General features: G+C 48.2%; 1 protein-coding gene across 4 annotated transcripts in view; it reads left to right on the forward strand.

Moving 5' to 3' along the window:
* The window catches only part of LOC143282983 (uncharacterized), a 19,522-nt gene extending 10,189 nt beyond the window's left edge, over nt 1-9,333 (forward strand). The window contains exons 2-6 of one of the 4 annotated variants that reach the window (XM_076588930.1): nt 1,191-2,396; nt 3,407-3,543; nt 4,455-4,689; nt 5,372-7,167; nt 7,327-9,333. In XM_076588930.1, the coding sequence (XP_076445045.1) occupies nt 1,249-2,396; nt 3,407-3,543; nt 4,455-4,689; nt 5,372-7,160 (3,309 nt within the window). In that variant the 5' untranslated portion in view covers nt 1,191-1,248 and the 3' untranslated portion in view covers nt 7,161-7,167; nt 7,327-9,333. Of the gene's footprint in view, nt 136-1,190; nt 2,397-3,406; nt 3,544-4,454; nt 4,690-5,371 lie in introns of all 4 variants that reach the window. The other 3 variants (XM_076588931.1, XM_076588929.1, XM_076588928.1) reach the window with 3 other exon arrangements.
* Nucleotides 9,334-12,297: the final 2,964 nt, after the last annotated feature.

The raw sequence follows: 12,297 nt of genomic DNA on the forward strand, positions 1-12,297 counted from the left end.
GACTGAAAAAAAGAAAGTAGATCTCAAAACAAAATATGTATAAAGATTCGTCCCTTGAGTGTGTTATTTACTGCATGTCTTCTGTGTGCAAAAACACAAGTGTTCTCGTTTGATGTGTCTGGAATTCAGCACAAGGTTGGTATTATCGATTTGGAAATATACGTGTGTGTGTGTGTGTGTGTGTGTGTGTGTGTGTCTGTGTACACGCGCGCGCGTGTGTGTGCGTGTGCGTGTTGTGTGTGTGTGTGTGTGTGTGTGTGTGTGTGTGTGTGTGTACACGCGCGCGTGTGTGTGTGTGTGCGTGTTGTGTGTGTGTGTGTGTGTGTGTACACGCGCGCGCGCGTGTGTGTGTGTGCGTGTTGTGTGTGTGTATGTGTGTGTGTGTGTGTGCCCGGTGTGAGTGATCAGTTTTTGATAACAGTTTTGTCTGGTGATCTGTCACCTGGTGTCTTCTTCGTCTTCGTCTTCTTTTTCTTCTTCTAAATCCACGCATACCTATCTGTGTCTCTGTCTGTCTGCATGTGTTTGTTGTCTCTCTGTGTGTCTCTGTCTGTATCTCTGTACATATCTGTTGATGTCTTATGAACTTGTTTGTCTGCTTGTCCCTCTCTCTATCTGCCTCTATCTCCGTCTGTCCCTGTCTCTCTGTCTCTGTATCCCTATGTCTTTGTCTGTCTCTCTGTTCTATTTTACTGTCTGTTTGTCTGTCTGTCTGCCTTTCTTTTTTCTTTTTCTTTTTTCTTCTTTGTTCTTATCCTCTTATTCCTTTCGTTGTTGTTTGTGTTCTTCTTGTTGTCTGATTGAGTTCAGATGCATACTGCTGGTATATATATATATATATATATATATATTAGGAAGAACAGATTGGAAGACAACCCATCGCCGGTAATATTCATCCTTGGATGATAATGATACTTAGTTTTAACACATTTCTCTGTCTGTGTCTGTGTCTCTGTCTGTCTCTCTCTCTCTCTCTCAGTGTCTGTCTGTTTGCCTCTCTCTCTGTCTCTCTCTCCCTCTCAGTCTCTCTCTCTCTCTTTCTCTTTCTCTCTCTCACAGACACTCTCTCTCTCTCTCACCCAGTCTCTCTCTCTCCTTCTCTCTTTCCCTCTATCCCTCCCCCTCCCACTAGCCCCTCCCTGCCTTTCCTCACTATATGTATCAGAACACCGATGCCTTTCTCCTTCCAGACCTTTCCAGACAGCAGCCAGTGGTGAAGAAACGAAGAACCCACTGACGCCGTGACTGATGCCACCAAGCACTGCAGCAGCAGACACCGATATCGACACGGACGCTGACCGCCCCCCGTGTGTCATGGTGGTCCAGGAGCCAGGGCCCCTGTCCTCCCTGCTGGAGGAGGCCCCGCCACGCCCCAATTGGGCCCCGCTGCCCGCGCACTGCCCTCAAGACCCTGACCTCCGCGCGGACACCTCACACACACAGCGCATCCACCACTTCTTCATGGGACAGCCGGGTCCCCGCCGCTCAGTGCGTCCGTGCGTCGCCGTGGCAAGGTCCTGTCCCGACGTGCTGAAACCAGCAGAGGCTGTGGCGCTGAAGAACGACTTCATCGATGATGATTCGTTGGAGGAAAAAACATCGCCAGACAGCCTTCACGAAGCGGACTGTTCCACGCACGTCGCCAGCACAGGCATGGACAAGGACGTGGCGTCAGGGCTCACCGGAAGGGCTGAGGATCGTTGTACCAGCCCTGTGGCGGACTCTGAGCAGGACTTCCCGCCCATCCGGCTCAACGATCCCCAGCTCAGGTCCGCTGGCCTGGGGGCCGTCACTTCCCCGACCTGCCTGACCAGAACGTGGGCCCAGGTCGTGTCCCAAGACTGTGCCATCACTGGGGACGCGACACCGAGACAGGAGTGCCGCGAAGGAGAAGAAACGGAGCACAGCCACGGCCCTCCAGAAGCAGCACCGGAACTCAGTCCGTCGGGGGATCGTGGTGGTTGGACATGTCAACACAGCAGCAGCACAGGACACGTGGACAAAGGGGACCATCGCTACGGCCGTCACCTGGACTTTGCCATCAAATGCGGGTACTCCGAGAACGACCTGGACAAGGTGATCAGCAGGCACGGCCTTGACTGCGACAAGAACTTGTTACTGCAAGAGCTGATCAACAGTTCTTCAGGCTGTGGGGAGGTCCTTGATGCCCCATCAGATGACCTTGGCCGTGGTGGTCACTCTAAGACCGCGTCCTCTGCAGACAACAGCACAACAGAAGGTCAGACAGTGCCGAATGGTGACGCTGATGATGAGGACGATGATCATAATGATGACGATGTTGTTATTGAGAACGGTGTGAAGAAAGACGAGCAGGCAAAGGATGCTGACGATAACCTGCGACACATCATCATCGATGGGAGCAATGTAGCGATGAGGTAAGCCCCACACAGAGAGAGAGAGAGATGTTTTATGCAAATATAGACCAGAAGGGTCGCTGAAAGGTGTGACACCCACACACATTATCATAGGACTGACCTCAGTCGTACAAACACAACAACAATGTCATTAGATAGATGGACAGACCGATAGATAGATAGATAGATACAGAGACAAAGAGACAGATACAGATACAGAGAGACAGATAGACAGACAGACAAGCAGAGAGAAAGAGGTAGGGGGGAAAGGACAGAGATACGGAGGGGGTGAAGGAGAGACATAGACAAAGGGGCGATAAGGACGAGAAACAGACAGACAGACAGACAGAGACACATGGAGCTAATCAGGAAGTAAGCAGGCAAATATAAACATCCTTCTCTGTAACCAAAGAAGCCACCGCCATTGAAGTCGATATCTTGGGCGTGAGCTTCATTCCCATGTGTTTATTTTTGGTTTTCTATCCGCCTTGGAAAACAAACAAACTCCAGGGAAGAAACGGGTAGCGTATTTTGCCTTGATAGCACAGGAGGGAAAAACGTACAGCGTATTTATTTTACTTGTATTCCAGGGGAAGGGGGGGGGGGGGTGTCAAGGCATAGCGTATTTTGTCTTGAATCCCGGGTTGGGATAGGGTTGGGGATGCATTGCCCATTTGCCATGTATTCACAGGGGGGAAATGCACGGCGTTTTTTTTTTTTGTTTTTGTTTTTGTGTGTGTGTGTGTGTGTGTTTTGTTTGTTTGTTTGTTTTTTCCCCTCTTTTACATGATGTGTACAGGATCCGTCTGTATGTGTGTGTGTGTGTGTGTGTGTGTGTGTGTGTGTGTGTGTGTGTGTGTCTTTCTGTCCGTGTCTGTGTGTCTGTGGTTGTGGCTATGTGCGTACGCGCGCGCGCGTGTGAGTATGTTTCCGAAAATATTTTTTTGTTGTTGTTTTGTTGTTGTTTTTCTGCTGACCCGTGCATTGAGTGAGCAGCGTGTTTGACTGACTGTGTGTTGTGTGTGCCCCAGTCACGGGAAGAACGTGTTCTCCTGCCGAGGCATCCAGCTGGTGGTGGACTGGTTCCGAACCCGAGGTCATCGGAACATCACCGTCTTCGTTCCCCAGTGGAGGAAGGAGACGCCTCGCCCTGACACCCCCATCACAGGTGAGTCACGATGCTGCTGATGACGTTGCCATGGTTGCGTCACTGTTTGGTTGAAAACAAATATCTGGTCAGAAAGCAGGCTATGCTTTCACGCGTAAATAGTAACAACAAACTGACAACTTGTATCGTGTTCAATAATGCTTTTTTTTTTCAGAAAAAGTATCATTCATTCATACATAAACAGCAGAGCAACAACATGATAACAATTTATATCGTGATCAAGCCTGTGATAAACTTATATAAATCATTTGGTTTTGTTTGACGGCTGGTGATTGTTGCACAAATGCAGTAATTTTGAAACGAATTTATGTTTTCTAGTTATATATCAATAACGGTTACTGACGTCCACATTCCTTTCTTTGAGCAGCCATACAAATGATTATACTGAAAGGCACTACAGTTAATAGAAACATCCTGTTCGATGCTGTTGGCTTTGAGTAAGTGATATTTTTTTTTATTCCTGACAACCGAGTATATACTGAAGACACACAAGCGTACGATAAACTCGACCATAAAGACTTTCATAACCAAAGTCCTGACGTGGTAATGCGATAAATATATGTATACAAAGAAAAACATATCATTTAACAAAAAACAAAACATATCTATATCTATATCTATATATATATAATTATATATATTATTGGGTGGACAATAAGGAAATATGTATACAATTTCTGTTTTATTCTGATCTGTGCAATCGATTTCAAGCATATCATAATAGGAAATACAGGCAAACATAAGTGTGACTACATAAAAAATTTAGGCTGGCCAACATGAAATCATTGGTGATCATCACAATGCTCCCCGTAATGTGATTAAAACCATACTTTGACTCTTCCTTCAAAATGAAACTAAGCTAAAAACTCCCCCCACCCCCCCACCCCCTCCCTCTGTCTCTGTCTTCACAGACCAGGACATGCTGCTGAGGCTGGAGCAGGAAGGGGTGGTGGTGTTCACCCCAGCCCGCAGCGTGAGGGGGCGGAGGGTGGTGTGCTACGATGACCGCTACGTGCTGAGCCTGGCCGCCCACACCCAGGGCGTGGTGGTCTCCAACGACAACTACCGGGACCTCCTGAAGGAGAGCTCCCAGTTCAGGCACGTGGTGGAGGAGAGGCTGCTCATGTACACCTTCGTCAATGATCGGTGAGTTTGGGCGTGCGGTGTATGGAACAGGGGGTACAGGAGGGAGGGGGTTGTGGGGTGGGGGGGGGAGGTGGAGGTGGAGAGGAGGGTAGGGTTGAGAGGAAAGTGTGTGTGTGTGTGTGTGTCCCCGGAAATGCAGCGCTGTTATCGTACAAACAGACAGCACGTGGTTGACAGAAAGTGAACTCTACCATTCCATGTTCATTATAATTATAGTATCTTAGCGTAGCGTATTGAATTATATGACAGTAAAACTCTGCCATTCCATGTTCATTATAATTATAGTATCTTAGCGTAGCGTATTGAATTATATGACAGTAAAACTCTGCCATTCCAGGTTCATTATAATTATAGTATCTTAGCGTAGCGTATTGAATTATATGACAGTAAAACTCTGCCATTCCAGGTTCATTATAATTATAGTATCTTAGCGTAGCGTATTGAATTATATGACAGTAAAACTCTACCACTCCAGGTTCATTATAATTATAGTATCTTAGCGTAGCGTATTGAATTATATGACAGTAAAACTCTGCCATTCCCGGTTCATTATAATTATAGTATCTTAGCGTAGCGTATTGAATTATATGACAGTAAAACTCTGCCATTCCAGGTTCATTATAATTATAGTATCTTAGCGTAGCGTATTGAATTATATGACAGTAAAACTCTGCCATTCCAGGTTCATGCCGCCTGAGGACCCCCTGGGCCGGAATGGACCCACCCTGGACAACTTCCTGCGCAAGAGTCCCCGGCACGGCCAGACCCTGCAGGCAGAGTGTCCATATGGCCGCAAGTGCACCTTCGGCACCAAGTGCAAGTACAGCCACCCGGAGCGTGGGGGCACGCCTCACCGGTCGGTCAGCGAGATGCTCAAGGAGCAGGCCAGCCGCAGACTGCAGGAGAGGAATACCAGATCTCAGGACCCTATGGAGAACTCAGCATCGCCCAGAAAGTCCGCCCTGACACGGACGAGGTCCCTGGTGCATGGGATCGGGAACAACGTGGAGAAGTCCGGCTTGTCGCGTAACCTGTCGAACGTCCAACACCAAGCGCCAGATCCACACGGCGACAACCGTTCCAGGTCTCCCCCTAGCTCTTCAGGCAAGACCTCAGACTACCTCAGGGAGCACCGGAAGACCCTGGAGAAGGAGCTGGCGAGGGTGTCACAGGCCGGGTCTGGCTGCCCCAGTGAGGTCTCAGCGCCGTGGGAACCAGCCGGTGCCAGCCACGCTGGGTGGGGGGAGGTTCCGATCTTTCCTGCACAAACCTCACCTGGTGGTCCCCATCCCACTTCTCCGGTCAGCGGTAATGAGGGTCATCTGGTCAGCGGTCACCTCCTGCTGGCCAAAAAGCTGTCCGACGAAGTCTCCTCAGACCCCAGTTTCTTTTCCAAAGAGGAGTTCACAAGACCGGAGAGGAAGGCAGCCGGTTCACCTCCTTTCCAGGTCAGAACTGATCGTTCTCCAATCAACCATCACAGCCGTCGGTCTTCGTTGCCGGATAGCCAGCACCGTCAGGAGGTGCATCACCGCGTCCTTCCCTCCCCGCACCACACCCACAGCGTACTGAAGACCTGTGTGACGGAGGCCGCACGTCGCGCTGTCACCGCCCTCCCCTCCACCTTCCCCTACACCCACGTCACAGAGCCCGCTGTAGGCCCACACACTATCAACGTTCCTCCAACGCAGAGACACCACCTGGGCAGTGTTCAGTTCGCTGGTCAGCACTCCGTGTTCAGTGCTGCCAGCAGTCTGGCAGCACAGCGGATGCCCGTGAACAGTCCTCCTCCTGACCACCTTCTGGCCTGCATTCCCTCGGGGTGCAGCGGGGATCTGGACCTTCACAACGGCTTCTCCGACCCTCACGTCCGGACGTCAGGGACCAGTAGCACGTCCTTCAGTCCCTGCTGTCCGCTGCCTTGTGTTCCATCCCCCGGGCGGTCTTCTCCAGGGGGGCGTGCGGATCACGGTGACCCCAGCCACCACCACCACCATCACCTCCACCAGCCAGGCCCCACCACCCCCGACATTTTCCACCACCACCACCACCCTCCACCCCATCCCGGGCCAGCCGGCGATGGTCTGTTGCTCCACCACAGTCCCACCTTCCCTTCTTTCCACTACCCCCCGTCATCCCACCTTCCCCCCTCCTCTTCTCCTCCCCCTCCCCATCCCCCCATTGTGCACCCTGTGGCAGACTCTGGCAGCTTGTTGCCATGGCAGCTGAGCTCACCACCGCCCCCAGTGAACCCGCCCCCTGCTCACCAGCCTGGCTGTGGGACCGGTGGGGGTGCAGGTGGCGTCGGGGGTGGTGGTAGTTCCCCCATGGCGGTGACGGACCCCCGCTACCCGCTCTACCTCCAGCTGTGCGGGGTGTTCGCCCAGCACCGGGTGCAGGCCGTGATGAACAGATACCCCCAAGTGACCGACCCGCAGACACTGTGCGTCTGCATCCTGAGTGAATTATGACAGGCAGGTAATGGGCAGATTTACCCTCTGTCTGCATCCTGAGTGAACTATGACAGGCAGGTAATGGGCAGATTTACCCTCTGTCTGCATCCTGAGTGAACTATGACAGGCAGGTAATGGGCAGATTTACCCTCTGTCTGCATCCTGAGAGAACTGTGACAGGCAGGTAATGGGGCAGATTTACCCTCTGTCTGCATCCTGAGAGAACTGTGACAGGCAGGTAATGGGGCAGATTTACCCTCTGTCTGCATCCTGAGAGAACTGTGACAGGCAGGTAATGGGGCAGATTTACCCTCTGTCTGCATCCTGAGTGAATTATGACAGGCAGGTAATGGGCAGATTTACCCTCTGTCTGCATCCTGAGTGAATTATGACAGGCAGGTAATGGGGCAGATTTACCCTCTGTCTGCATCCTGAGTGAACTATGACAGGCAGGTGATGGGGCAGATTTACCCTCTGTCTGCATCCTGAGTGAACTATGACAGGCAGGTAATGGGGCAGATTTACCCTCTGTCTGCATCCTGAGTGAATTATGACAGGCAGGTAATGGGGCAGATTTACCCTCTGTCTGCATCCTGAGTGAATTATGACAGGCAGGTAATGGGCAGATTTACCCTCTGTCTGCATCCTGAGTGAATTATGACAGGCAGGTAATGGGGCAGATTTACCCTCTGTCTGCATCCTGAGTGAACTATGACAGGCAGGTAATGGGCCAGATTTACCCTCTGTCTGCATCCTGAGAGAACTATGACAGGCAGGTAATGGGGCAGATTTACCCTCTGTCTGCATCCTGAGAGAACTGTGACAGGCAGGTAATGGGGCAGATTTACCCTCTGTCTGCATTTTGAGTGAACTGTGACAGGCAGATTTACACAGTGTCACACTGAGGAAGATCCACGAACGTTGTATCGTGATTGATCCGCACAGCAGACAAAAAACATGAGCTTTTGCCTGCCTTTTTTCATCTACAGCTGTACTGTAGTAAGCCACGTGCCCAAACTGTTCAGTCACCTTCAGTGAGCTGTAACGAGCGAGTACATAAACTCTGCATTTGCATCCTCAATGGGCTGTAATGCCAGACAGATCTCTGTTTGTAGCGTGAGTCAGTGAAATGTGGCAGGCAGTGTTCGCAGACTCTATTTTGTGAGCTCCAGGACTTCACTCCGTCTTTCCAGAAATGTATATCAAATGGTACGGTTTTGTTTACTTTTATTTTAGTTTTGCTGCTTCTGCGCTTTTTTGTTGGGTCAGTTTTGTTTTTTTCATGTGTCATATGTGTATCCGTGTCTTTATATATGACTATGTATAATATTTTTTTTTAAAATTCAAATTACTGTGAATCAACGTTGTAACCAAGTTGTAATGTCTTTCATTTGGGACAAGGAGAGACTCGTTCGAAATGCAAAACATGTATCTTGCACCCAGCGAAATACATCCACAATATTTTCATTGCAATGTTCTGCACTTGTACTTTGTGGAATTCGATCAATGATGGATGTACTGGTTGTCAAGACTCAAGATGTTCGGAATTTCATTTTACTCCATCGGTTGTTTTGCTGTTGTTGTTTTCAGAGCTGGTTTCATAGTCAAGCTCCGTGTAAATAAATGAGATAAATAAAAGAAATAATCCATGTTCAGTTGACGAATCCAGTCTGCCTTTTTGGTACTGGTGAAATTTCTCGATCAGGTCTAGCCTCGTGTGTTGTGCATATGATCACTGGATGTGGTGGGATCTGTATTCGACTGTTGGTCGACAGTCAGCGATGTTTTCCTCTTGAAAACGATTTGTATGGCTCGGTTCTGAGCTGCCAAACCCCTGTCTATTTGTTTGTCTGTGTGTCTGTGACTCTCCCCATCACTCATCCCAATGTAACGCAACATATCTTTAACTATGTATATACCCTTAGGTCAATATAAGCGATGCACTTCTTTATTCCAGAAGCATATATATATATATGTGTGTGTGTGTGTGTGTGTGTGTGTGTGTGTGTGTGTGTGTGTGTGTGTGTCGTCGTGCTGACATTGTAGGTTTCAATGTACCCGGAAACAGTGTGATTGACTTCATGGTGAAACGGGATGACGACTAGAGTTATTTTCATGATGTCTCTGGTATACCTACTGCTTTGTTTGATTTTTGGTTGGCTCGGGAATAAACATGCAATAGTGAAATAAATTTAAAAAACAATAAATCACTTGTCTAGTCTGCCGGCCCTGTATGAGTGCTTGCGTGCGGTTGTGCAACAGGTGCACTGACGCGGCGTGCACGTGAGAGAGAGAGAGACAGACAGACAGAGACAGAGAGAGAGTGCCGTGTGTGTGTGTGTGTGTGTGTGTGTGTGTGTGTGTGTGTGTGTGTGTGTGTGTGTGTGTCCGTGTGTGACTGAGATGGTTGTTTCACACACATACACACACGCGCGCGCGCGCACGCCGCACTTGCACTCACACATCCAGAATCTCTCTGTCTCTCTGTCTGTCTCTCTCTCTCCGGCTCTCTCCCTCTTTCTCTTTCTCAGTCTCTCTCTCTCTCTCACCCCATACACATACTATGCACACACACACACACATACCGTCACACACACACACTCGTGCGTACACTGCACGCACGCACGCACACCACACACACACACACACACACACACACACACACACACACCACATACACAGATGTACGCCCGCACTTTCTATCTTACATATAAGATCACACGCGTAATTATTTTACAAAGTGTGATTTTGAGGGAAGGAGAGACAGAGAAAGAGACAGACAGACAGAGACAGACACACACACACCGTTCGCGCTGCATAGTTGTTCCCATTACGTCTCAGTATACCACGGCCTAAAGCGTTTAGGTTTCCCTTAAAAGATTATACCATTCATATCATACCGTCTCACACAACAGTGGCATATATCAATATGAAATCAGTAAAACGCATACAACAAGAATAACGTTTTAAAATTGCCAGCACGATGGTGGCTCATAGGAGACTACTCCAGCACCACATACAATCCATTTGTGCGTTGTTACCTCCCCTAATATATGGTCACAGTCCATGATGGATAGAGTGCCTTTCAAGATCATACACTTGGCGTTTGTTTTAATTATAATCTATCCACACACGTTTTCACACTTTATATGTACTTGAATGCTTTCAGTTGTTTTCGTCTGTTTTGTACATAACACAACCTCTCTGACTAGGTGGAAAAATAATGATATTGGCTCAGCCGACGCCGGAGTATAAGTTGATTTGGGGGATGGAGGCCGGGGGGCCGGAGGGGAGGGGGGTGGTGGTTCAGAAATGGTCTAACTTATCAACAAAATAGAAAAGGGAATATCAACCGATAGACAAGCGGACAAATCCAGGGGCATGAACAAAAACACAACAACAGCAACAACAAAAACTGAGACGGAAAACTGAAGAAAAAGCATATATATTACAAATCCAGAGTCTGTGCCGGGTCAGTTTTCTGAACGCGGCTTTCAAAACGAGAAAGTTTGCAATAACAACAACAAGACAACAACAGCAACAGCAACAACAACAACAACAACAACAACAACAACAATAATAATTTCCAAGTCAATGTTTCGAACAGGTAGCACAGACATTGCACACCGGCTCACACAGGGTAAGCAAGGCCTTATTAGTGACATAGTGTGTGTGTGTGTGTGTGTGACTCAGAGAGAGAGAGAGAGAGAGATCGACTGAGACTGAGAGAGAGATCGACTGAGAGACTCAGAGAGAGAAAGACTCGGAGAGAGAGAGAGGGAGAGAGAGGGGGGGGAGAGAGACTGAGAGACTGAGAGACTCGGAGAGAGAAAGACTCGGAGAGAGAGAGAGAGGCGCAGAGAGAGAGAGAGAGAGTGAGTTAGACAAACTGAGAGAGAGAGGGGGGAGAGAGAGAGAGAGACTGAGTGAGAGAGAGAGACTGAGTGAGCGAGAGAAACTGAGAGAGAGAGAGAGAGAGTAAGAGAAACTGAGTGAGAGAGAGAGAGAGAGAGTGAGTGAGAGAAACTGAGAGAGAGAAAGAAAAACAGAGAGAGAGAGAGACTCAGAGAGAGAAAGACTCGGAGAGAGAGAGAGAGAGAGGGAAAGAGAGACTGAGAGAGAGAGAGAGGGAGAGAGAGAGAGAGATCGACTGAGAGTGAGAGAAAGATCGACTGAGAGTGAGAGACAAGACAAGACAAAATAAATTCTTTATTATCGAGGATAATAGATAAGCACTGGCGCCCTCTTTTTCATTCAGTCCCCGCCCTGAAACAGGGTCTACACTACACAAAACTACATTATATATGTCATTGCATGCACTACACAATGCTACTTAAAGTCATAGAATGCGAATACTATACTACATAAAGGCAAAAGCGTGGTAAAAATCACACACACACACACACACACACACACACACACACACACACACACACACACACACACAGAGAGAGAGAGAGAGAGAGAGAGAGAGAGAGAGAGAGAGAGAGAGAGAGAGAGAGAGAGAGAGAGGCACAAGCATGGTATTAATAATCGACATTAAAAAAAAAGAAAAAGAAAAACAGAACACACACATACACACACACACTCTCCCCCCCCCCCCTCTCTCTCTCTCTCTCCCTCTCTCTCGCACACGCACACTTACACACACATAAGCATATATTGTGTATGTTAAAAAATACTATACGAATGTAAATATAAAACAGTAAGTCTAATAAAAAAAAAATCCACATGTCATTAACAGGGGGCGGGGGGGTGCTCATTGCCAAAGGAAGCATAATTCAACATATAAAATAGTATGAAAATAAAAATGTCACAGGTGAACGAGAGACAGACAGACGGACGGACAGACAGAGGGAGACTCAGAGAGAGAGAGAGAGAGAGAGAGAGAGAGAGAGAGAGAGAGAGAGAGAGAGAGAGAGAGAGAGAGAGAGAGAGAGAGAGAGAGAGAATAAAACAATATCAACGAACGAATAGATAACCTCATATTACATGGAACATGTGATAGAGAACAGCAGGTCAGTAAGGAAGACAAAGTAACATGCATTGTATCATCTAATCAACACACACACACACACACACACACACACACACACACACACACACACATATATATATATATATATATATATATATATATATATATGACTATGCG

This window comes from Babylonia areolata, chromosome 6 (genome assembly GCF_041734735.1).
Source record: "Babylonia areolata isolate BAREFJ2019XMU chromosome 6, ASM4173473v1, whole genome shotgun sequence".
Taxonomy (NCBI): domain Eukaryota; kingdom Metazoa; phylum Mollusca; class Gastropoda; order Neogastropoda; family Buccinidae; genus Babylonia; species Babylonia areolata.